The sequence below is a fragment of the Leptonychotes weddellii genome, chromosome X (genome assembly GCF_054177405.1).
Source record: "Leptonychotes weddellii isolate Sample4059 chromosome X, ASM5417740v2, whole genome shotgun sequence".
Lineage (NCBI taxonomy): Eukaryota > Metazoa > Chordata > Mammalia > Carnivora > Phocidae > Leptonychotes > Leptonychotes weddellii.
In genome coordinates this window covers 35570874-35597857 of record NC_138385.1, presented here as the reverse complement: position 1 = coordinate 35597857, position 26984 = coordinate 35570874, and the positions used below count along the sequence as shown (strand labels likewise).

The 26984-nt window shown below is 42.2% G+C and overlaps 1 protein-coding gene across 1 annotated transcript; it reads right to left on the bottom strand.

Annotated features, from left to right (window-relative positions):
- Positions 1 to 320: 320 nt before the first annotated feature.
- LOC145717928 (uncharacterized) lies at positions 321 to 14947 on the bottom strand. Its single transcript, XM_081809315.1, has 3 exons — positions 14286 to 14947; positions 13972 to 14154; positions 321 to 428 (listed from the first exon to the last, which is right to left on the bottom strand). Exons 1-3 carry the CDS (start codon positions 14823 to 14825, stop codon positions 321 to 323), a joined length of 831 nt encoding a protein of 276 aa, XP_081665441.1. The 5' UTR covers positions 14826 to 14947.
- Positions 14948 to 26984: the final 12037 nt, after the last annotated feature.

The following is a 26984-nucleotide window of genomic DNA, read 5'->3' as shown; positions in this document are numbered from 1 at the left end:
AGGACCCTATGGTCCGCACACCTATTTCTGTGGGTAGTGCTCCTCCAGTCACACTAGGGAATGCGCCTCAGCTGTGGTACCCTCATAAGAGAGTGTAGAGAGGGCAGAAGGCCTCTTGCACATTGAAGCCAGAGAAGTGGGAGAAACTCCAGGGTCAGAGCAAAAGGCCTGAGAATTGGCATCCCAGCGGTGCTCCGCTGCAGGTCAGGAAGGTGGGATCTGGAGAGACAAGTGTAGAGCCTGGAGGTACGCCACTGGTCAGCTTACCTGGTAGGACTGGTTTGCTGTGTCCCAGCTCTATTCAACTTAATACATAGATCTCAAGTAGCTAGAAGTGGCTTACCTTCAAAATTTGGACTCAGATGAACATCATATCCTGTCAGCATCCTGTCCCAAACCTTCTGAACCAATTTCATTTGTAGTTTTTGCTGAAACAGAGAAGTCACTGGCTATCAGTAAATGCCACATTGTTTTTCAGGCAACAAACAGCAGAGGTCACCCCAGCTGTAAATTTTCCAGGGCCTTCCCTTCCCCTGTATACATGCAAGCATATAGAGTCACATGTGTACACACCCTCTCTCCCACCCACCTCTCTTCCCACAGGGAGTTAGCCAGAAGCACAGCAATGAGGCAGACTTCTCCTTCTTCCTCCTCAGCTTTTGTCCAGATGGCGGGGCACAAAGCCTGGGTCCATGTTACCAGGCAGGATGACAGGGGAGCAGCAAGCATTCTGGGAATTGGGGAGTGGAGGAAGCCGGCAGGTGGCAGCCCTCAGAAAAATGTCTTACTTCAACTTCCTAAAGAGCCCCACCTCGCAATCAGCATGGACACAGCTCTCCAGGTTGGTTGATTGACCCAGGAGAAGTAATCTTCCACCCTTGGCGTCCTCTTGAGCTGTGGTAACCAGTTTACGTTCTCCAACTCAAAGTCACATTTCCCTGGGCCGGGACTGGGCATTTTGTTATTAAATTCATGTCAATCTTGCTCTTGTACACCTGTTGTCAGGGCATACGGCATATGACATAAAGAACCTTTTGATCCTCACCCAACAAAGCCATTTCAGATTCTTGGGCTTCAGGGCTGTCTTCTCAAAGACATTCATTCTGGGATCTGGCACCTCTCACTAATCATGTGCATTCTACCTGGAGATGTCTTGGGTGAGTATGAATAAGTACCTAGCTGTAGCCCACAGAGAACTGGTGCGATATTGTGATTTATAAGAAATATACATTTGGTCATTCAGATGACCAAAATATATTTCTCACATGTATCTGGTCTTCCTCCTCAGTTCCTGGTTCAAAGCTCCCCAAACCCTTGGAATTTCCTAAGTGTTGAGAGTGGCAGAAGTGTCTCTTGTTATGTGAATGAGGTAACTTTTGGAAGCACCTAAAGACGGGCTGTTTGCCAAGAGAATCAACCACGTGATTAGAGGACTGAAACTTCCAGTCCCACTCCCCTGACCTCCTGGGAGGGGAGAGGGGCTGGTGGTTGAATCATAAGTCATTGGCCAGTGGTTTAATCAATCACAGCTATACAATGAAGCCTCCATAAAAACCCAAAAGGACAGGGTTTGAGAGTTTCTGGGTTGGTGGACACGTGGAGATTTAGGGAGAGTGGTGGGTCTGGAGAGGGCATGGAAACTTTGCACCCTTTCCCCATACCTTATCCTAGGCATCTCTTCCATTTGGCTGTTCCTGAGTTATTTCCTTTTATATCTAGTAAGTAAAATGTTTCTCTGAGTTCTGTGAACCTCTCTAGCAAATAAATCAAACCCTAGGAGAGGGCTGTGGTAATGTTTCCTTTATAGGCAATCAGTCAGAAGCACAGGTAACAACCTGGACTTGCGACTGGCATCTGGTGTGGGGGGAGGGCAGTCTTGTGGGACTGAACACTTCACCTGTGCAATCTGATGCAGTTGGTAGATAGTGTCAGAATTGAGCTGCTGGTGTCTAAGAATTGCTTGTTAGCATGGCGGGGTAGCAGAGGGGAACCACCCCAGATGTTTGGATTGGGCCCAAGAACCTAATTTAGCTGGCCTTTCGAAAGGGCTCTGAGATATTCACCCAAGGCACCTGAGACCTTCAATGAGGCCATTCCGCACCCCCCCACACACAAAAGGGGCTTTTGAATAAGAACAGGCCCTGAGCATCTCTAGGACACTTGGGATCTTTCACATGTTGGCCAAGGAACATCAGTGCCTACAAATCTGTGTGTGTGTGTGTGGGGGGGTGTTTCACTAGCACACTCTTGTATATGAGGTTGTGGACAATGCAGAGCTGCTGCCTGGAACCTTGCCCAACTCCCTTTTCTTCCCCCTGGGTACATGTTCTTTTCTGGTTTGCCATTTGAAAACTTATCCCAGATTATCTTCAATCACAGAATTTCATTTTGCAATACTCCAAAGTATGTACAGGAATTATTCCTGAATTAAAGCAATGTATTCCCACCTGTTTCCAATCATACATTACCCATGTGCCAGTGCTTAGCATCTTGTGGCCACAACAAATACATATTTCTGCGTGATCTGCAGGCAAATAACTGACTGTTTAACAACTCTTCGGGTATTTACAGACCTAAACTTAAATAAAACACAGAAAAAAACCTGTATCTTCAAAAGTTTCACAAGAGTAAGTACAAAAGTATACCAATCTCAGGCCACATGAATATACCTCCATAGATTGCACTGTCAGGGGCTAATAATTTCCACTGGTAACATTGAATAGGGTCCCACAGGCTCTCAACACACACACACACACACACACACCTGAACCACACACACATACACACACACACACACCTGAAAGTGGGCTAAAATCTGTCCTCAAACAGGTATCTCTCATGTCTATGTTTTGTGTTTTGCCCATTGCTCTGTACCCCCGTTTTGATCACCTCTTATTCACCCCATTAAGGGGGAAAGGATTCTTTCTTATGGTGGTGAGGATGGCCAAACACACAACACCTGACACTGGATAAATGCAAGGACAGCAATGTATCAGTCACATACACTCACAGTCTGAGAAAGGAGGACACAACACACCAGAGAATGCTGCACTCGAGTTGCACTCAAGAAACAGAGTGAACAACCAGGGTCTTTAGGAGGCAGGCTTTGTAGTGTCTAGGACAGAGTACCTCTGGTTTCCAGGGGAGGATGCTATTGGCTTTTGGAATACTTCCACAGCTGGCAGGGAACTGAAACCCTCTAGCTACGGATAAGCCAGAACCACACCTGGTCTGTTTACTAAGGAGGGTTGTTTAGCTAAGAGACCTTATCCACATGCACAGCATAGAGAGGAGAACTTTGGTTAGACCATTTGAGGTCTTTCTAATTTTACCAGATGTCAAGACAACATAGAACATGAATTTTAGTCCCTGTACCATAATTGAGTCCTTGATGCCGTCACATCAGGTTAAACCTTGGTGTTAACTAAGACTTTTAGGGAGTAGTGGTGCCTCCCTAGGAAATGGAATAGTCACTTGCCCAAAAGAGAGAGGGCCACATGGTGAGGCAGTCATCGAAAAACATGAACTTTAAAGGTGCCCTCCTTCATGGCTAATAAAGGCTACTGTGTGACACTGGTGTAGTGAGTCCTTAGGGGACATGAATTTAGGCTAAACAATGCTTATAACAATGTCTGTAGAGGAGGTCTATTTACCACTTCTGTAACTTAAGTAGGAGTTCTTTGAGGAGCCAATTACACCTGTCAATTAAACAAGAAGCTTGAGGCCAATAGAAGAGTTGTAAGTTCCACTTACTGCCTTTTTCAAGAGCCCAGCAGTGTGTATTCTGAGAACCAAAATGAGTGCTTTGGTCATAACAATAAGATCTGGGACTCCAAAGGGCATAAGGAGCTTCCTGTTGAAGACCTTACACTGTGACCTTAATACAGTTGATCCTCATTATTTTGCGAATTCGTCTACCTGCTAAAACTTATTTGTAACTGCAAAATCAACACTCAGCACTTTTGTGGTTATTTGCAAACATGTGCAGAGTGGCAAAAAAGTTGAGTCATCTGACCCACAAGTTCTCACCTAGGTTTAGACAAAGCAGCACTCCAGCTTCTTACTTCACCTCTTGTACGTACGGTAAACAAGTGACCTTTCAACAGTATATTTAGTGCCATGTTGTTCACATTTGTGTGCTTTTTGTTAGTGGTTTCACTGTTTAAATTGGCCCCCAAGTGTAGTGCTGACAAACTGTCGAGTTTTCCTAAACACAAGAAGGCTGTGATGTGCTTTGTGGAGAAAATACACATTTTAGGCATGAATTAGAGTGCTGTTATCGATGAGTTCAATGTAAATCATTAACAATATGTTAAATATCAATTTAAATGAATCAACAATATATACAAAATAAGATGTCTTTAAACAGAAACACACATAAAACAAGTTTACGTACTGATTGGTGGATGAATATGTTGTTATGACTAGAGGCTTACAGGAACCTAACCCTCTATTTCCCCCTAGGAGCAACGGTTTCCTATTCACTAATTCTGTGTTCATGGTGACCTTTACAGGACATAACTACCACAAATAACAATAATCGACTGTATATGTAGAGACATCTGTTATCCTCTGAATTAGTCTGCTAGGTCTGTCATAACTAAATACCACAGATTGGGTGGCTTAAACAACAGAAATTTAGTTCTATAGACTAGAAGTCCAATATCAAGGAGGTAGCAGGGTTGGTTTCGGATGAGACCTCTGTCCTTTTTAGATGGCTGTCTTCTATGTCCTAGTATGGCCTTTCCTTTGTATGAGTGTGGAGGGGGAGAGATAGAGAGCTCTCTGGAGCCTCTTCCTTATCTTATAAGGACCCAATCCTATTAGATTAGGGCCCCACGCTTATGATCTCATTAAATGTTAATTACCTCCCTAAAGGCCATAGCTCCAAATACATTCACATTGAAGGTTAGGGCTTCAACATATGAACTTGTGGGGGACCCAATTCAGTCAATAATGTCTTGATTTATATTTTGGGTATCCGTGAGACAAGTGATTCCCAGAGTTCTGTACCCCAAAAGGGGTAACTCTTAGACAATGGCCCAAGAGTTTATAAAAATGTGCATCTGGGGCCATTTGATGGCCAGAGCATCCAGTGTTAAGATAACTACCTGAACTTTGGCCAATTGTGCTGACACTTTTGTCCTGTCTTTTATCATGGACATCCAGGTTAAGGGACGGTAAGCAGTAATAGCTATGATGGTGACAATACCATCTGCAGTGTACAAACTCCCGGTGTTGTTAAATCAGTTGATTGCAAGGGGCTCCTCAGGTAGCCAAGAGGTTGCTGGGGGGAGTGGGGGTTCTTGCACCATCATGGCATCTGGTAAGGGAGCAAGGAAAGATAAGGCCATGCCCTCCTACAAGAGAGATTTGCTAGAGGGCTCAGATTTGGCTCCATCCTGTATTGAGGAGGCCTCACTAGCCATGCTGAGGTTGTGGGGTGCTGGTTCCATGACCCAAGGCATACTGGGCAACAGTGTACAGAGGGTCACAGGCTCAGGGTCTGTGATAGACTCTACTTTGAGGATAGCTCAGTATGTGGCCAGCAATTGCCATTCTAATGGCATATAGTGCAAGGCCAAGACAGGCAGTTTCTCGCATGAGAAGCCCACAGCCAATTTATCTGTTGTCCAACCCAACATCGTGGGTGGTCCAAAGACTCCATGGAACATGAGAGGAGGTTACTAAAGCCTCTATAATGAAGGAATCTCTCAAGATACTAACAAGAGTGTCCACTGATTTAGATTTGGACAGACTCCACAGTCTTGTTTTTTGGAGGAGGCTTTTATCATTGCATTGTACAAATTCTTTCAGTAAATTTTGGATTTCCAATTGGATTAAACTGTGGACCTTTGTTTCAATTTAATTTGTTTCCTCCCTCTTTTGGGTTCTTGGACCTAATTTCAACATGTGGAGTTTGGTGCGGGGGTGGGGGGGCTTCCCCATGCACTATCAAGCAATTTTCAGATACCAGCACTAATGTGTCCAGTCCAACTCAATTCTGACACTATCTAGAGATAGCATCAGATCCCACAGGTTAAGGTTCAGTCTACAAGACTGCTCCCCACCACTTCAGATACCCGTTGTTACCTGTTACACCCAGGTTGTTACCTGTGCTTCTGACCAACAAGCTACAGACCAAAGGTTCCCATGACCCCCTCCTGGGGTTCGATTATTTGCTAGAACAGCTCAAAGAAACCCATTTACTCACTAGATAACCAATTTACTATAAAAGGATATGACTCAGGAATAGCCAGATGGAAGGGATGCATAGGGCAAGGTATGTGGGAAGGGGTGAGGAGCTTCCATGATCTCTCTAGGCATGCCATTCTCCCAAAATCACATGTTCACCAACTCAGAAGTTCTCCAAACCCTATCCTTTTTGTCTTCACAGAGGCTTCATTATATAGGCATACTTGATTAAATTGTTGGCCATTGGCTATCGATTCAACCTCCAGTCAGCCCCTCTTTCCTCCTTGGAGCTCTGGGGTGAGAACAGCCCTCTAACCACATGGTTGGTCCTTGAGGCAAGTAGCCCCCATCCTTAAGGTACCTAAGGGCTTTCCAAAAGTCACCTCATTAACATAACAAAAGATAACCTTAAAGCTCTTACCACAAGAAATTCCAAATGTTTTAGGTGCTGTGAGACAGAAACCACGACAAAGACCAAATACATATGAGAAATATTTTGGTCATCTGAATGACCAAATACCTATTCCTTACAAATCACAATATCACACTCGCCTGTACTCAGGTTTGTTGCACTCTTTTTTTTTTTTTCATTCTTTCGTTCTTTTTACTTGTTTGTCACTGGATATACTCTGTTCCAGGGGGTTCCTCTCTACTCTGCTCATATTTATACATTTCTTCATCCAGAATCAGAATCATTAGGGTTAGGGGCTTCCTCTACAGCAATGGTTGCTTTATCGGCACTGGATAGGGGTTTTACATTGGGAGAACAGTTTAATAGTAAATGCTTTCCCCCTCCCCTTTCTCATCCATTCCTGGGCCACAAGCCACCATGGATGTGCACTTCAATAGCCTTGGGTGTCAGGAGAGAATGCAGGCAGCAGCAAGGGAAGCGACAGCACAGGAGATATGCAAGCTCACTACCCTGTCCAGAACAACGACTATTAAAGCAACAAGGGGTACCATGCTTAATTAGTTCTCCCTGTGGTTAGGAGTCCCCTTCCTATCTGCAAACCTAATAAAGGGCCATCCCAGAGGTACACAATCACAATGACCACATGGCTGGCTGCCCCAAGTAACCACAGTGGTCACCAGGTTAGAAGCAGTGGTCACTGCCTAACAAGTCATTAATCCAACCACTGGGATGAAGGACTCAAGTGCTGACCATTCAGGATGCTGTGATGTTGCCACCTTTACAGGTGGGAGCCTCAGAGACCTTCTGGTACACACAGCCCAAACTCAAAGACACTTAATACTAAGATCTGGTCACTTAACTATAATTCTTATCTTAAGGGGAGAGTGTTTTAGGGAAGGAAGAGATGGCAACACTCAACAAAAATAACAGTGCCACGCAGGCCAGAGCACAAGCCCACCAGCGATTGGTGGTCCTGTCCCAGGCAGCCTTCACTGTATCACGGCACAGTCAGTCAAGGAGCAGCTAGTAAAACTGACCAGCTCCCCCTTGATTGTGGTTGGATCATCATGTGTGTGATGACAATGGTTTTAATCACCTCCTCTTCACCCCTTTAACGAGGGCGGGAGTCCCACCCTAGAGTTATGAGGATGGCTAAACACACATCACCCAACTTGAGACAGAAAAGAGCAACAGTCACATACGTTCACTGTCTCAAAGAGGAGGGCATTGCATACCATGCAGGACACAGGAGGGTTGTACTCTGAAATAGCATGAATCAGAAGGGTCCGTGAGAGGCAAGCTTTTTTTGTAGTATTAAGAGGGTGAGGTACCCCCTGCTTCCTTTCTTCCTTCCTTCCTTTCTTGTTTTTCTCAGAACCAAATTAGAACACTGTGAACCAGGGGCGCTAGCTCAGTGGGTTAAGCATCCAACTCTTGATTCTGGCTCAGGTCATGATCTCAGGGTCCTGAGATTGAGCCCCGCCTGCTTAAGATTAAGTCTCTCTCTCCCTCTCCCTCTGCCCCTTCCCCCCACATGCACACACACGTGCGTGCACATGCTCTGTGTTAAAAAACAAAAACTGTGAACCTAAAATTAAATAGACTGTATGGTAAGGAGTGCACTTGTTGTGATGAGCACAGGGTGAAACATGGAAGTGCTGAATCACTATATTGTACACCTGAAACAACATTTGTTGGAGTTGTAAATTAGAGACTTTAGTGGTCTTCCTTTTAGCTGAATCATCTAGGGTGCGGGTGAGCTGATTTGCTAAATTAATTGAACCTGGAGTGGACATAGTTTCCTATTCCATCTTGTTCCTTTTTAACTAGGAAGGAAAGACCCCAGTTCAGCCCATTCACAACCAGAGAATTAAAAGCTGCTCCTGTGGATTTGACATTTAAAAGACCAGAATTTTCTCTGAAAACAATTTGGAACCGGCTATAATAATTATGCTTGGGCTCACTGGGCTTCTGGGTACAAGCCCGAATCTTATTCCAGTCAACAGGTTTTGGCTAAGCCCTAAGAATAGGCTGGTAATTTACAACTCCTACAAAACAAATGGAGGCCCCTAAACAAAACCAAAATGCTCCTGATCTTTGTCATTATTGCAAAAAGCCAGAGCATTGGAAAGAAGACTGTTATTAAGCTTAAGCACTCCAAGTGCCTTCCATGCTTTAACCAACTTTTCCAAGTGCCCTCCTCCTAACTCCCAATGACGGAACTCCAAGGAATTGCAGGGGCTTTTCCCAATCCTGCTCTTAACCGGCTTAGAGAAACAACTCTCCAGATAAGGAATGAATCTCTCTCTGTCCTTATGGACACTGGACCTACGCCCTTGGTGCTCAACTCCACTGCTACCAAATAGCCCCTGCCTCTAGTACTAACATGATTCAAATGGGAGGGGGGTGTCAAATAAACCTCAACAAGTTCCTGTCTCTAAACTTATCTCCTTTTGTTTAGGCCCTCTAAGAGATACTCACCCCTTTTTCCTTAGTTTCTCTGCCTCTATTCACTTATTGGGCCAGGATTTCTTGGAGAAATACCGTGCTAGAATTTCTTGCTCTCAAAAGGGAGAAATAAATTCTATAATTTGACAACAACGACAAAAATAGCCAACTAGGTGAAGCAAATGAAATTTTTAAAAATTATTATGTTCAGTTAGCCAACATATAGTACATCATAAGTTTCTGTTGTAGTGCTCAATGATTCATTAGTTGCGTATAACGCCCAGTGCTCATCCCAACGCGTGCCCTCCTTAATACCCATCACCCTGTTACCCCATCCCCTCACTCCCCTCCCTTCTGTAACCCTCAGATTGTTTCCTGGAGTCCAGAGTCTCTCATGGTTTGTCTCCCTTTCTGAACCTTTAATGTCATTTATTTGTTCCATCTCTGATGACACTAGAGTTAGTTGTAAGGATACTAATCATTTGTCCCCTTTTCACAGGAGGACAGCATCCGTCTGACTTTTAGCCTTAAAGGGACACAAGGTCTCCAAGGAAAAACTGCAGTTTGTTCAAATTCAAATTCATTATTTAGGGCACCTAATCTCGGAACAAGGGCTACTCGTAGATCTAAGTAGGCGTCATAGAATCCTGAACTTCCCCAAAACTAAGTGGCAATTACAAGGTTCTCTCAGGTGGGCTGGCTGCCTAGCGTCAGAAATGGATTTTGAACTTTTCTCTCATGGCTCAGCCTTTACATACATTACTAAAGAACACCAAACCTGACCCATTAATTGGGAAGCTCAGGATGTCCTAGTTTTTAATACCTTAAAAGAAAGCTTAATAAATCTCCCTGCCCTTGGACATCCCAATTACCAACTTCCTTTTTTCCCTTTTATATATGAAAGGGAAGGCTATGACCTTGGGGGTATTCAACCAAAAACATGGGGACCACCACCAAGCCATAGGGTAATATAGCCAACAGCTAGACCCTGTGGCATGAGGTTACCTCCCTTGCCTCAGAGCCATTCCTGCCACAGCCCTTTTAGTTAAGGCCACTGAAGGAATAGTCATGGGGTCCCCTCTAACCATCTTTGTGCCCCACGAAATAGAAGCCTTCCTAAATTCTAATGACTGTGGATGGGGGTCTGTCCAGGATCTCAGAACAATAAACAGTATTGTTATGCCTCGTCACCTTGTTGTTCCCAACCCTCATGCTCTATTAGCCTCCAGCCCTACCTAAATTCTTAGCATACTCAACACCTTTCAGCCAGTCATCTCACTGCCTATGAAATCCTCTTGCTCACAGCTCCTCACATAATTTTCCTCACTGTAATAACCTTAACTCCACTACTCTTCCCTCCTCTAGGACAATACTCTAGACAGTACTGTTTGATTCTGACAGAGCACCTCCTGACTCCGTGATGACTTACAGGAAACTCCTTTGGTTGATGCTAATTTGTCATGGTTCACTGGCAGTTCTTATTTGGAAGGTGAAAATGGCAAATATGGTGCTGGATAATTCCAACTCCCTCTGAAGTAACTGAAGCAGCATCTTTGCCTTGGGCTACTTCAGCACAAGGCGAGCTATAGCCACTCACAAGGACCAGAAAGACTCTCTTCAACCCTTATCAGGTGCTGCTAACCAAACCCTGGGCTGCCGAATTCCAAGGAACAGACTTTTGGATTCCTGTGTCACTTCTAAAAAAAGCACCAAGGGCGCCTGCGTGGCTCAGTCGGCTAAGCATTTGCCTTTGGCTCAGGTCACCATCTCAGGGTCCTGGGATCTAGGCCCTCGGCCCAGCATCAGGCTCCCTGCTCTGCCTCTGCCCTTCCCCCCCCCCACTCGTACAATCTCTCTCTCACTCTCTCTCTCTCAAATAAATAAATAAAATCTTTTTAAAAAAACTTAAAAAAAGGGGCGCCTGGGTGGCTCAGTCATTAGGCATCTGCCTTCGGCTCAGGTCACGATCCTGGAGTCCTGGGATCGAGCCCTGCATCAGGCCCCCTGCTCAGTGGGGAGCCTGCTTCTCCCTCTCCCACTCACCCTGCTTGTGTTCCCTCTCTCGCTGTCTCTCTCTCTGTGTCAAATAAATAAATAAAATCTTTAAAAAAATAAATAAAACTTAAAAAAAAAACCAATAAAATAAAAACATAAAGAAAGAAAGCACCAAACACTGACTGGACCTGCACACCAACTGGTGACCCAAAAATAAAGATTTCCAGGAATTGAAGCAGATGGCAGCTGAAGGAAATAGCTTTCTCAAGATGACAGGACCAGGCCAGGCATGTATATACCTTCTTTCCCTTGCTTGTGCTCTTTCTTTGCCCTCTCTTTCTGGAAAAGACAATGCCCTTATCTACATTTCCAATCCTTTGCAAAAGGGGGAAACCTCTCTGACTGTTGGATCTATCACAAGAAGTTTCAATCTGTTCACGATGTCAGAGATCCCATGGTATTATCTACAACTAATTTCTTTCTAGGCCCAAATGCCGCTGTTGATTACACCCAAAAGCCTAGAGTTGTTAATTAGCGGGTGGGCCTATTGTGACCAGGTGTTCGCACACTGAAATACAGTATGACTATCCCTAGTCATAATCATACTACCTCAGTTACATCCCTCCATCTTTGCCAGGTTCACTCCCCCGGGTTCTTTTCCTTCTCGAACTGTGATCTGTCTCCCCCAGGTTCTTTTCCTTATAGAACTGTGATCTGTCTCCCTTCACCCAAGGGAAATACAAATAAGTTTATCCCTCTTTGCAAGGTTTTTAGAAAAGATCCCTTTAGGAAAAGATGGGATTCTCACAGAATGCCATCCCAACTCCTCCGACCCATGGCTTCAAAGGCTCAGTCAGGAAATTTCCACTTAAGGAATCTATCAATAACCAGACCTTAGCTAGAGTCTTCTATGTTCCACCTGGTTTTGTTGGCAATGGACAGCATTTCCTATGGGCATACAAATGCTTAGACAGCTGGCAACTTGGAAGTCAATGTTACTGGGGCATTTGATATTGTTCCTGTTAACATCCATAACAAATCAAGAGACTTCCCATTGGTCTGTCTCATTAGGCCTCCAGAGCCATCTTAAATGGGAATTTCTAGGAGGCATACATGACCCCTGGTTTGCTTCCACAGGGTGAGATTTACTTCCTTGGATTGTAGTAAATGCCAAAAAACACATGATCAGATATCTTCCCCTAACATTAGGAGAGCTGGCCAATTCCACAGCCAATTCCAAAGCAATAGCATCCCACCAACTATCACTTGACTCATTGACTAATGTAGTTTGGGACAATTATATAGCCCTTGATTATCTACTTGCTGAACAAGGTGTCTGTGCAATAGCAAATACCACCTGTTGCACATTGATAAATACCTCTGGAAAAGTAGAAATTCAATTACACAAGATCAGGGAACATGTGCATTGATTACAACAGATCTCACCTAATGACCCCTTGTCTTTTGATCTATTTAACTGGGTTTGGGGCCTTGGTTTGGAACCATCCTATAAACTGCATTTGTCATATTACTTTTAATTCTGCTTGCATAATTATTTTTAAATTTTTTTTTTTAAGATTTTATTTATTTGCGAGAGAGAGAATGAGAGACAGAGCATGAGAGGGAGGAGGGTCAGAGGGAGAAGCAGACTCCCTGCCGAGCAGGGAGCCTGATGCGGGACTTGATCCCGGGACTCCGGGATCATGACCTGAGCCGAAGGCAGTCGCTTAACCAACTGAGCCACCCAGGCGCCCCGCATAATTATTTTTAAACTTTACCTGTTGCCTATCAAATCTCTGCAGAAGTAATGCATCAAATAGGGTGATGCTAGCTCTGCCCTTTGAGATGATCTCCAATGTTCATGACCTTGATAAGACATAGACTTTAGATGGGAAGTGACTGATAGTTCTCCCTTCTACCCTTCCTTACTCCTCAAATGTGGCCTCGATTTCCAATCATTATGCACATTCTCTCCAATGTGGGCCAATGACAACCAGGAAAGATCTTTCCTGGTACCGAGAGACAAACCACTAAATTTGAAAATTCTGACTCTTGATCAGCAATACTATCGAGGAAAGATCTTGATCAAAGGGGGTAAATGTGAAAATAAATAAAGAAAACATCATTTAAAATGGAGTCAGGAAGCCCCAGAGGGGGACCTCTCAAGTACACACCTCACTGCAGCCTACATAACCAGCAGGAAGAAGGAAGATAATTACATTGACAAGAGAGGGCACTTTTCACGTGTCTTTAAGAAAAGGAAGACCCCTCCCTGCCCCAGCGACAACCCACTAATCACCACCTGCAGTCAGTGAGAAACCTTGCCCATCCTCAGATCGCCCCCCCATCTTCTCCAGTCAACTTTTGTCCAGAACCCTCCCCAATTTCTTCCTAAAACCTAATAAAAGCTGACCTTCCCTTTGTCTCTTCGGACTTGCTTACGGTTTGCCATAGCTTGCTTGTCACAAATTGCAATTCCTCTGCTATTCCCAAATAATCTCATTCTTTTACTTAAATAAATTTGCTCTTTGCTCTGTTTGAAGTTAACACCCCACAACCCTCCCCCCTCCCCCCCCACACACACACAGGGCCAATGCCCATGACTGCAAACTGCCTGGGACGTTAGTCCCTGGGGATGGATGGGTGGACCCTGGGGTGATGGTATCCCCAACCCCCTGCTATTTGGGCACACACTGAAACTGGGTGCTTTCAGGTGCCACTGTAACATACGGGCTGAAACACAGGACTCCATCTTGACTGGCCACCCTCATTACCACCACCAACCCCTTCAGGGGCTGACAGGCTGCGTGCATTAGCAGGGGCTCAGAAGCCCAGGTCCAAGCATCCCCCAGCCAACCCCTACCAAGAGACCGCCCACTCGCCCCTCCTGCCAGCTCACGGTAGCCTAGCGACAAGCTTACCAATAAAAGAGGGTCCAAGACGACGCTGGGAACGTTGGAGGAGGATTCATTACAGGTCAAAGTGGAATTTCGAGGTGGGAGGTGGGAGGCGGGGGATGGGGACGTCGTCCTCCAGGAGCCAGGTCCTGAAGAACAGTCGGAAGACAGCGGCTCCCAGCAAGCCCGGGATAGCATAGCTGAGACCTACGGAGAACAAGAGAGAAGGCCGCGGATCAGGAAAAGGAGAGAGGGAGGTGAGTGAAAAGCGCAAGGCGAGGGGGAGCTGGGGGGAGGGAGGCGACGGAGGGGGCACTAGCTCTTCCGCAAAGAGTCACCTGTAAGAGCTGAGCATAGAGGGCAAAGGGGAGCAGAAAGCGCGGGCGTCGCCCAGGAGTCCAGAGCCCCGCGCGGCGAGAGGAGCAGCCACGCAGGAGCTCTACTCCACGCCGCGCCCACGGGACCGGTCCGCCGCTTTGAATTACGCTCGGTCTGAAGCCAGTCCCAGCGGCAACTGGGTGGGCATTGAGCCTGGAGCGCCGCTGGCTCCGCCCACTCCATGGCAGCGCCGACCTAGCCAATCGTGCAGATGCCAGGAGCCATACACAAAGATGAACAATTCTGCCACCTTCCCCAACTAGGGCGCTGCCCAGTCCTTTGCTCTTAAAGGCATCAGCAGTCCCTCCTGGGCCAGCTCCAGCACCTTGACTGCTGGAGGGTTGGGCCAGGGTCGGCTGCTTGACGTAACCTCCCCTCCGCGTCCCCACCCCTCGCAAAAATGCAAAATTTGCTTTTCTCTTGGAACAGCTTGTGCCCAAGAGGCTGCTTTTTGTGGTGAAGGAAGTGCCGTGATTTGACTGCCCTGACTGAATCTGCATTCTGAATGAGCTAGACTCTTAGGGGAAGCAGGAGGTACCAGACTGCTGGTCATTCCCAGACGCTTGAGCCTCCAATAAACCTAAGTGCCTCACCTCTGGGTGGAGTGGAGGAGGATCAGCAAATACATTTTATGATGGGGCTCTGGCCACAGCAGGAGTGACCCTTTTCAGTAGGACAGAAATTGGAGCACCCCCCCACACACACACACACACAAACTAGAGGATACAGAGTTGGAGTGTTCTTGGCTGACACCAAAGAAGGGGAAAAGAAGGCATGAAAAGAAGCCTGGCATTTTGACTAGAGGGCATTTATTCTTTCCACTACCCCGAACATAGATAGTCCAGTGGGATAGAAGGATATCCGAGAATGAGAAAATGTCCCCATTCATTACCCTCTGTCCTTCCCGTCTCAGGTCCAATTTGAAACAAGTTTAGAAAGAGGCCTCTTCAGAGCACAAAAGCCAGATGGGCATTCAACAAATAGAATTCAGTCGCATTCACCAGCTTTGAACCTCTTAAGGCATGCCATTTAAAAGTGTTGAAATCAAAACAGATTTCAAGTTCACTCTTGGTTAACTAGAACATTCCAGCAGAAACATTGTTCCCTTTCTCTTTCCTTCAGTATTTGGTAAATGAGTTGGAAATGCTTGTGGCCAGCATATTGCAAAGTTTCGGTTGTGTGGAACTCCTGGGGGTAGCTATTTGGCGCAGCTAAAGATTTAACTCTTTACCCCACCTCAACAACCACCCACACGTTTGCGGAGTTTTTGTTTTTGTTTTTGTTTTTTTGCCAGTTTAGAATCATTTTTAAAACATATCTCAGAATTTCCTGCCTTCTTGTAACCAGCAGAGCACCCTAGCACCTTTGTTTCCCCTCTCCTTTTCCCCCTCTTTTTCCTTCCATTGCCACAAACGCTTCCCTCCCACATGGGTGCAAGATTAGGAAAAAAAAAAGGTGGGAACATCACTAACCATCACATACAGGAGTGGGTCAGTCAGGCCCACCCCTCCTGCTCTTAATCCTTCCTCCCTTGTCCCTGGTCACTCAGGCATCCTTGTAGAGACAATTCTTGCTTAGGAAAAATGGAACGGCCATTTGGGTAATTTTGCCAAGCACCTGAATTGTACACGTGGGGACACTGAAGCCTAGAGAAGGAAGAGGGGTTGGCTCAAGGTTACATAGTGGCAAAGGCCAAAACTAGAATCCTATTTCTGGGTTGGCCTAGTTCCAGAACTGTTTTTTCAGTGAAAAGTTGGTTTTGACTGGTATTTCAGGCAACCGCCAGCAGATGGGAGTAGATTTGTTTGCAAGCCCGTTTTTTCCTAGCACCCTGGAACAAATTCCACAATCAGTGCCACATTGTCAAAGGAAGCAAGCCTAATTTTTTTTTCCCCCTAGGAGTCCTTGTGACTATAGTGATTGCTAAAAACTTGAATGCAATAGTTAATTCACGTTCAGAGCTTACATTTCAGACTCACATGAAAGCCCAAAAGGCAATAAGAAATATATAAAAGCCAGTATAATTTGTATGTGTTGAGCTTTTGTCTAGGTAATTTATTAGAATATACATAAATACCCAGACTGGATGCACTTAAACCTGCATATGGGATCATGGTGTAAAGTAAAGGGCACTGACCTAGGAGTTAGCTCATCTGTATTCTGACCCAGCTCTGCCACATTACAGTGAGTATTCCAGTTTGGCTGGATTGTATGGTGAGTTGGGAGGTAAGATAAGAGGTAAAAAAAAAAAAAAAGGTAAGAATCAAAAGAATAGGGAGCACCTGGCCTAGTGAGTACACAGTAAATAACTACTCAGTGAATAAGTAAAGCAAAAAAGAGTTTCAGATCTGATTGTCCAAACTAAGGAATTTGATTTCTGTTTTAGCTTCAACAGTAAGGTTTTGAAGGATTTGTGCAGGGGAAATGACACAATAAGGAAGAAACTTTCAGTTACTTCGTGAAGGAGAAGCTGGAGGGAAGAGAGAGACTGGGGATAAGGAGAGCAGTAAGGAGGATATTGCACACCTCTGCTTCTGGTAATGGCAGACTGAGTAATTTGGACTAGCCATCCCAAATAAGGACAACTAAAAAAAAAAAAAAAAAAACCAACTAGATGAAATATAACAAGAAATGACTTTCATTAAGAGCTAAGAAATAATGAGGCTAAAATCTAGAAGACAAGGACCAAGATAGAAATGTCCAGCACTCAAAACCACTTTTGCCCAAGGGCACTTGCTGAATCCAGAAGAAAGTATTGTGGAACTGAGCTGTGGTTTTGATGACCTCATGGGCAAAGGGGACAAAAAGTGGAAGCCCACATCCCAAATGAGTAGATCTAATAAGCCACTTAGCCACTTTAGGCTGAAACTATGTGACTACCCCTTCAGGATAATGGTGAACCAGAAGGAACAAGCCTTTCCATGGACTTGCATCCAGGATAACCCATTACAAGGGTGCTCCAAGGAACCTCAGTTAAACTTGGATTAAAGTAGTCTTGGATAGGTACTATTGCCAGGCATGTGTCAACAGCAAGTGAAAATACTCTCTGCAGAAAGATTCTGTCTTTCTAGGCCTGAAATCTGTCTCACAGATAATTTTTCAATAATATAGTAGCACATAGAGATAAGTAGGCACACAAAGAAAAATGCATTGTGACAGCCAGAAGCAAAAATAGACAATGAAAACAAAATCAGAGACTTTGGTTATCAGAATTATGAGACACAGACTGTGGTTTACTGTAGTTCAAAAAAGAAAAAATAAGCTTTAAAATGTCTGCAGGGAACAGAGAAATCCTAAAAAGCCACATAGTCAATTTGAAAAACCATCAAATTGTATATCTAGAGCTAAAAAATATAATGATTGAGAATTCAGTGAATGTGTTTAACAGAAGAGGAACACAACTGTTAGACAAGGATAAGTACAATGAAGAAAAATAAACTTAAGAATTATTTTTTTAAGTTTTTACTTTAATTCCAGTTGGTTAACATACAGTGTTATATTAGTTTCATGTATACAATATAGTGATTCAACACTTTAATACGTCACCCAATGCTCATCACAACAAGTGCACTCCTTAATCACCATCACCTATGTAACCCATCTCCCCACCCACCTTCCCTCTGGTAACCATCAGATTGTTCTCTATAGTTAAGAGTCTGTTTCTTGCTTTATCTTTCTCTCTTTTTTTTTCCCCTTTACTCTTTTGTTTCTCAAATTTCACATATGGTGAAGTCATATGGTACTTGTCTTTCTCTGACTTATTTTACTTAGCATAATACTCTCTAGCTCTATCCATGTCATTGCAAATGGCAAGATTTCATTCTTTTTAGGGCTGAGTAATAGTCCATTGCATATATGTACAACCTATTTTTTATTCATCTATCCATGGACACTTGGGCTGCTTCCATGATTTGGTTATTGTAGGTAATGCTGCTATAAACATAGGGGTGCATGTATCCCTTCGAATTAGTGGTTTTGTATTCTGTGGGTAAATATCCGGTATTGTGATTCCTGAATCATAGGGTACTACTATTTTTAACTTTTTGAGGAATCTTCATACTGTTTCCCAGAAAGATGGCACCAGTTTGTATTCCTACCACTGGTGCAAAAGGGTTCCTTTTTCTTCATGTCCTCATCAACACCTGTTGTTTCTTATATTCTTGATTTTAGCCATTCTGATGGGGGTGAGGTGATAATCTTACTGTAGTTTTGATTTGCATTTCCCTGATGGTAAGTGATGATGAGCATCTTTTCATGTGTCTGTTAGTCATCTGGATGTCTTCTTTGGAGAAATGTCTGTTCATGTCTTCTGCCCATTTTTTAATTGGATTTTTTTGTTTTTTGGGTGGTGAGTTGTATAAGTTCTTTATACACTTTGGATATTAACCCTTTATTGGATATGCCATTTGCAAATATCTTTTCCCATTCTGTAGGTTGCCTTTTAGTTTAATTGATTGTTAACTTTGCTGTACAGAAGCTTTTTAATTTGATGTAGTCCCAATACTTATTTTTTTTTTAATTTTTTTAAAGATTTTATTTATTTATTTAACAGAGAGAAAGAGAGCACAAGCAGGGGGGAGCGGCAGGCAGAGGGAGAGGGAGAAGCAGGCTCCCCAAGGAGTAGGGAACCCCATATGGGGCTCGATCCCAGGACCCTGGGATCATGACCTGAGCCGAAGTCAGTCGCTTAACCGACTGAGCCACCCAGGTGCCCCTGATGTAGTCCCAATATTTATTCTTCATTTGTTTCCCTTGCCTCAGGAGACCTATCTAGAAAAAAATGTTATGGCCAGTGTCTCAAAGAAGTTACTGCCTATGTTCTCTTCTAGGATTTTTATGCTTTCAGGTGTCACATTTGGGTCTTTAATTTATTTTGAGTTTATTTTTGTGTATGGTTTAAGAAAGTGGTCCAGTTTTCATTCTTTTGCATGTCACTGTCCAGGTTTCTCAACACCATTTGTTGAAGAGACTGTCTTTTTCTCATCAGATAGGCTTTCCTGCTTTGTCGAGGGTTAATTGACTATAGAGTTGTGGGTTTATTTCTGAGTTTCCTATTCTGTTCCATCAATCTCTGTGCCTACTTTTGTGCCAGTACCATACTGTTTTGATGACTACAGCTTTGTAATATAACTTGAAGTCCAGAATTGTGATACTTCCAGCTTTGCTTTTCTTTTTCAAGATTGCTTTGGCTATTCAGGGTTTTTGTGGTTCCATATAAATTCTAGAATTGTTTATTCTAGTTCTGTGAAAAATGCTGTTGAGATTTTGATAGGGGTTGCATTCAATGTGTAGATCGCTTTGGGTAGTACAGACATTTTAATTTTGTTCTTCCAATCCATGAGCATGGAATGTCTTTCCATTTCTTTGTGTCGTCTTCAATTTCTTTCATCAATATTTTATAGTTTTCGGAGTACAGATCTTTCCCCTCTTTGGTTAGGTTTATTTCTAAGTATCTTATTATTTTGGGTGCAATTGTAAATGGGATTGTTTTCTTAATTTCTCTTTCTGCTGCTTCATTATTGGTATATAGAGATGCAACAGATTTCTGTACAATGATTTTGTATCTGTGAATTTACTGAGTTCGTTTATCAGTTCTAGCAGTTTTTTGTTGGAGTCTTTTGGGTCTTCTTTATATAGTATCATGTCATCTGCAAGTAGTGAAAGTTTTACTTTTTCCTTGCCAATTTAGATTCCTTTTATTTCTTTTTGTTGTCCAATTGCTGTGGCTAGGACTTCCAGTACTATGTTAAATAACCGTGGTGAGAGTGGACATCCTTGTCTTGTTCCTGACCTTAGGGGAGAAGCTTTCAGTTTTTCCCAATTCAGTATGATGTTAGCTGTGGATTTTTCATATATGGCCTTTATTATGTTGAGGCATCTTCCCTCTAGAACTACTTTGCAGAGGGTTTTTATCATGAATGGATATTGTACTTTGTCAAGTGCTTTCTCTGTGTTTTTTTGAAATGATTGGATGGTTCTTATCCTTTCTCTTATTGATGTGATAATATATTACATTGATTGATTTGCCAATATCGAACCACTCTTGCAAGCCAGGAATAAATCCCACTTGATTGTGGTGAATGATTTTTTTAATGTATCATTGGATTTGGCTTGCCAATATTTTGTTGAGGATTTTTGCATCTATGTTCATCAGAGATATTGGCCTCTAGTTCTCTTTTTTAGTAGTGTCTTTATCTGGTTTTGGTATCTGGGTAATGTTGGCCTCTTAGAATGAGTATGGAAGTTTTCCTTCCTTTTCTTTTTCTTTTTCTTTTCTTTCTTTCTTTTTCTTTTTTTTTGGAATAGTTTGAGAAGAATACGTATTAACTCTTCTTTATATGTTTGGTAGAATTTGCCTGTGAAGCTGTCTGGTCCTGGACTTTTGTTCATTGGGAGTTTTTTGATTACTGATTCAATTTCATTGCTGATAATCGGTCTGTTCAGATTTTCTATTTCTTCCTGTTTACTTTTGGTAGTTTATTTATTTCTAAGAATTTATGCATTTCTTCTAGGTTTTCCAATTTGTAGTCATATAATTTTTCATAATGTTCTCTTCTAATTGTTTATATTTCTGTGGTGTTGGTTGTTATTTCTCCTCTCTCCTTTGTGATTTTATTTTTTTGAATCCTTCCCTTTTTTTCTTCATCAGTCTGGCTAGAGGTTTATCAATATCATTGATTTTTTTCAAAGAACCAGCTCCTGGTTTCATTGATGTTTTCTATTTTTTTTTTTTACTATGTGTATCGTTTATTTCTATTCTAATCGTTATTATTTCCTTTCTTCTGCTGATTTTAGGTTTCACTTGTTGTTCTTTTTCTAGCTACTTTAGGTATAAGGTTAGGTTGTTTGAGCTTTTCTTGCTTCTTGAAATAGGCCTGTATTGCTACATACTTCCCACTTAGGACTGCTTTTGCTGCATCCCAAAGGTTTTGAACCATTGTGTTTTCATTTTCATTTGTTTCCATGTACTTTTTAATTTATTCTTCAATTCCCTGGCTGACCCATTCATGGTTTAGTAGCATGTTATTTAACTTCCATATACTCGTGGTCCTTCCAGATTTTTTCTTGTGGTTGATTTCTAGTTTCATAGCATTGTGGTCAGAAAACATGCATGGTATGACTTTGATCTTCTTGAATTTGTTGAGGCTTGTTTTGTGGCCTAATATGTGATCTACTCTGGAGAATGTTCTGTGCACACTTGAAAAGAATGTGTATTCTCCTGTTTTAGGATGGAATGTTCTGAATATATGTTAAATGCATCTGATCCAATGTGTCATTGAAAGCCAGATTCCTTAGTGATTTTCTGTTTAGATGACATGTCTGTTGTTACAGGTGGGGTGTTAAAGTCCCCTACTATTATTGTATTATTATTGGTTAGTTCCTTTATGTTTGTTGTTAACTGTTTTATGTATTTGGGTGCTCCTATGTTGGGTGCATAAAAATTTAGAATTGTTTTATCTTTTTGGATTGTCCCCTTTATGATTTTTGTGTTTCTTGTTATAATCTTTGAAGTCTATTTTGTCTGATATAAGTATTGCTACTCTGGCTTTCTTTTGACATACATTTGCAGAATACATGTTTCTCCATCCCCTTACTTTCCATCTGTAGGTGTCTTTAGGTCTAAAAGGAGTCTCTTGTAAGCAGCATATAGATGGGTCTTGTGTTGTTGTTTTTTTAATCTATTCTGTCACCCTGTGTATTTTGATTGGAAGATTTAATCCATTTACATTCAGAGTAATTATTGATAAATATATATTTATGGTCATTTTTTACTTGTTTTGTAGTTGTTTCTGAAGATTTTCTCTGATCCTTTGTTGATTTTTTTCTCATGCTTTACTGATTTTCTTTAATGGTATATTTGGATTTCTTTCTCTTTATTCTTTGTGTATTTATTAGTGTTTTTTGATATATGGTTACCATTAGGTTTGTATATAACCTCTTCTGCATATAGCAGTCTATGTTAAGTTGATGCTTGAGTAAGTTTGAACCCATTCTTTTCTCCTCTCCTCCCCACCTATTAGGTATATGTTATTATATTTTATATCCTTTTTTGTGAGTTCCTTCAGTGATGTTTTTATGGAAATATCCATTTGTACTGCTTTTGTGTTTCATATCTTTATACTGTCACTTTTGGTCTCTCTTTTCCATTCAAAATGTCCCCTTTAATATTTCTTTCAGGGGTGGTTTAGTGGTCATGAACTCCTTTAGTTTTTGTTTGTCTAGAAAACTCTTTATCTCTCTTTCTTTTCTGAATGATAGCCTTACTGAATAGAGTATTCTTGGCTGCAGATTTTTCCCATTCAGCACTTTGAATTTACCATACCACTCCCTTAGGAGAGAATTATTAAATTGAAAGATAGATCAGAAGAAATCATACAGAATTCTAACTGGTGAAACAAATTATTGGGGGGGAAGAAAATGTATGATATGAGACACAATGAATAGAGTGAGAAGGTCTACAGTACATTTAATTTGAGTCTCAGAAGGACAAGAGAGAAAAATGGGGAAGATGATGGCCAAAAATTTTCCAGAGCAGATGAAAGGCAATACTCCATGGATTCTAGAAGCCTATTGAATCCTAGGCAGGATAAATAAAAAGAAATCCACTCCTACACACGTCGTATTGAAAGTGGAAAAAAAAAAAAGAGAAAGAAGGTTATGTTAATGATCCAAATTAGAGATAATGAAGTATTAGCCTTAGGCAAGAACAGAACAGATTGAGAGAAGCAGATGAGCCTTTAGACTCTGGCCTTTAAAATGTCCTTTTCTCAAACTTACCATGAAAGACTATTTTATAAAGGTATTATCCATTTCATTCCTAATTAATTAAATTCATTTGTTAATGAATCTATTTGTCAAAGCTCCTAGGAGCTGTTCCCAGTTTTCTTTTCTTACATGGAAGGCCATCATCCTATAAGTATGTATCCCTTATCTCATGGGTTATATAAAAATGGTGAATATTCTCCATAGAAATTGTGATGGTTAATTTTATGAGATTAGCACTTGAATCAGTAGACTAAGAAGATGGCCCTCACCAATACAAGGGGGCATCATACAATCCACTGATGGCCTGAAAAAAAAGGAAAAGGTGGAGGAAGAGTGAATTCATCCTCTCTGCTTAAACTGAGATATCCATCTTCTCCTGCCCTCAGACATTGATGCTTCTGGCTCTCCAACTTTCAGACCCATACTGGGACTTACACCATTAGCCCCCTGATTCTCAGGCCTTTGGACTCTAAGTTACACCACCAGCTTTCCCGGTTCTCCAGCTTGTAGACAGCAAATCATAGGATTTCTCAGCCCCCATAATATATGGTCTTCCTATAATAAATAAATGCATACCTACCTACCCATGTTCATATGTAACATCATATGTATATATTCTATCGGTTCTGTTTCTCTGAAGAACCCTGACCAATACAGAAATAAAATGCCAGTAGCAGCTGAGTTCTGAGGATGGAGAAATATGCTTTTATATGACTTTCTAAGAGAAAGCAGAATAAAAGTGAAACCATGTAGAAATTCTTCTACTCCTCTCCCCCATCCAACTTTCACTATTTCTAAGGAAAAGTATATAAAACGAACAATTTTTTGTTCCCAGGGTGTTTTATTACAACCTTCAGCCTTGACCATATGCCTTCACTCACTGGACTACCTATGCTCAGCCTGCATAGAATTCCTGTAGGGTTTATATTTGTAATAGACCTAAAAATACAACAGGCTATATTTCCAGGGAGTGAGGTCTCTACTCGTTACTACAGCTGTTCATGTAACTAATGAATGGCTACTTGTCAGGAACGTGATAGAGGCAACTCTCCTCCATATTGAAAGTTGTACCAGAGATTCTGTGGTCCCATGAATCTCTGAGATTTCCTGACAACAATCTAAGCCAAAACAACTGTTCATGAATTCTTCTAAGAAGAATTTCAAGTATTTTGCTCAAAGTTCTTCATTCATTGATTGAGGAACAAGCATTCTTATGTATCCATAAGGACCCCCCCCAAAACCCCCACAGAATACTTCTTCTCTAAGAGAAGATATTAGGCAGGCAGGAAAGCCTAACCCCAAGCCAATTAGAAAACTGTCCAACAGCAAAGACATTAACCTGTCTTCATTTATAGTATGCAGTATGCACCATCAATCTGGACCAAGTATCACTAAAGTCTACAGAAACCTGTTTTTTAAACATCTATATCATCTTTTAGCAGTATCTCCCTCCCTTACCATGGAAGGGCAGGGGCTGGGAAAATGTTCCACTAACTCTAAGGTATTTATCTCAGGAACTTGTAGCATAGTGTACTAGAAAAGGTAGTGGACTACAAATCTGAAAATCTAGTGCCACGGCCTCTGAATCTGTTTCTCATCTGAAATACAGAGGTGATAATAATGCCTATTTGTTAATGGAACAACCCTGACGGAAGGGTATCCCTGTGTGTCCCAACTTCCCTGCTCATTTCCTCAACTCCATGAGGTTTCTCAATCACCCATCTGGCAAGGCTGTTGTCACTACCACTTTTAGCCACCAGGGGTTCTCAGTTCTCATGGTTTAACTGTGGAATATGCCTTTTTATGTTTCCCTTCTTTTTAATTGAAATATAATTGACCTAGAACATTATATTAGTTTCAGGTGTACAATGTAATAATTTAGTATTTGTATACACTGTGAAATGGTTATCTGAATTCAGGCAAGCCAGGCTGATACTTACAGACTGAACTTCTTCAGAAACTCAGTGTAACAGAGGGGAATAAAGCACAGGAAACAGAGACCCTATTGAGGGAGGTTTTATTTATTTTTATTTATTTATTTATTTATTTTTAGTTTCCAAGGTAGAGTTTAGTGATTCATCAGTTGCATATAACACCCAGTGCTCATTACATGAAGTGCCCTCCTTAATGCCCATCACCCAGTTACCCCATCCCTCCACTGACCGTCCCCTCCAGCAACCTTCAATTTGTTTCCTATAGTTCAGAGTCTCTTATGGCTTGCCTCCCTCTCTGTTTTTGTCTTATTTTATTTTTCCCCTCCTTTCCCCTATGATCCTCTGTTTTGTTTCTTAAATTCCACATGAGTGATAATTGTCTTTCTCTGATTGACTTATTTCACTTAGCATAATACCCCCTAGTTCCATCCATGTTGTTGCAAATGGTAAGATTTCATTGTTTTTGATGGCTGCATAATATTCCATTGTAAATATATACCACTCTTCTTTATCCATTCATCTGTCAATGGACATCTGGGCTCTTTCCATAGTTTGGCTATTGTGGGCATTGCTGCTATAAACATTGGTGTGCAGGTGCTGCTTCGGATCACTATGTTTGTATCCTTTGGGTAAATACCTAGTAGTGCAATTGCTGGGTCATAGAGAGGAGGTTTTAATGCACTAAAGGATAGACCTCTACCACTACAGTGGAGTCCCAGCTGCCACTATCTACCCTGCCCATCAGTGGGGCTGCTGATGGCTGGCGTCTAGTCACCCCTGCCTCTGCTCTTGTTCCCAGGGGGTGAGGATCAGGGGTCCTGTACAAATGGTAATTGGTAGCCCCTGGAGTTGTACAGGACACAGCCTATGTGGCCATTTGTCATAGAGAATTTGTCCCCACCAAAACTCTAGCTTCTATTCCATTGTTTGTGGACTCAGGCAATCTTACTGGTTTCCATTTAGCATGTCCAATTAGCATTGCTTGAAGGATGGATTTGCATGCCTTCTGTCTTACAGTACTAGGTAAGTTTCTGTTTTCCTGGAAGCTCTTTATCTCTCCTTGCATTCTGAAGGACAGCCTTGCTGGATAAAGTATTCTTGGCTGCATGTTTTTCTCATTTACTATCCTGAATATATCATGTCAGCCCTTTCTGGCCTGCCAGGTCTCTGGATAGTTCTGCTTACAGTCTAATGTTCCTACCATTGCAGGTTAAAGAGCTCTTGCTTCGAGCTACTTGCTAGCTTCACTATTATATGTTGGGGTGTTGATCTATTTTATTTGATTTTGGGGGGGCATTTTCTCTACCTCTTGGATTGAATGCCTGTTTCCTTCCCCAGATTAGGGAAGTTCTCAGCTATGATTTGCTCAAATATCCCTTCTGTCCCTCTCTCTTTTTCTTCTTCCTCTAGGACCCCAATAATTCTAATATCATTTCACTTTATGGTATTGCTGATTTTTCAAAGCCTCCCTTCATGGTCCATTGGTTGTTTTTCTCTCTTTTCCTCAGCCTCCTTCCTTTCCATCATTTTGTCTTCTATGTCACTGACTCTCTCTTCTGCCTCATTTACCCTAGCTGTTAGAGCATCCAATTTAGACTGCATCTCAGTTAAAGCATTTTTAATTTCGGCCTGATTAGATTTTATTTCTGCACTAAGAGATTCTCTAGTGTCTTTTATGGTTTTTGCAAGCCCAGCTAGTACCTTTATAAGCGTTATCCTGAATTCCAGCTCTGACATTTTAATTATGTTCATATGGATTAGATTTGTGGCAGAGAGTATTACCTCTGGTTCTTTCCTTTGTTGTGAATTCCTCCTTCTAGTCATTTTTCCCAGAGAAAAAGGAACAAGAGAACAAAATAAAAAATATCAACCATGACCCAAGTGAAATAGACAATCCGAAGAGGTCAGAAACCAAAAAAAAAGGGGGGGAAGGAGAGAATATAATCTCCCAGGTGGACA

Bases quoted from the DNA above. Each gene is read 5' to 3' on its own strand.
- LOC145717928 (XM_081809315.1), bottom strand. From the start codon at position 14,825: ATGCAGATTCAGTCAGGGCAGTCAAATCACGGCACTTCCTTCACCACA. The intron at 14,155-14,285 runs GTGACTCTTTGC...TGTTCTCCGTAG, and splicing joins TCTATGCTCAGCTCTTACAG to GTCTCAGCTATGCTATCCCG. The intron at 429-13,971 runs GTAAGCTTGTCG...TCTCTGTTTCAG, and splicing joins TCTTGGACCCTCTTTTATTG to CAAAAACTACAAATGAAATT.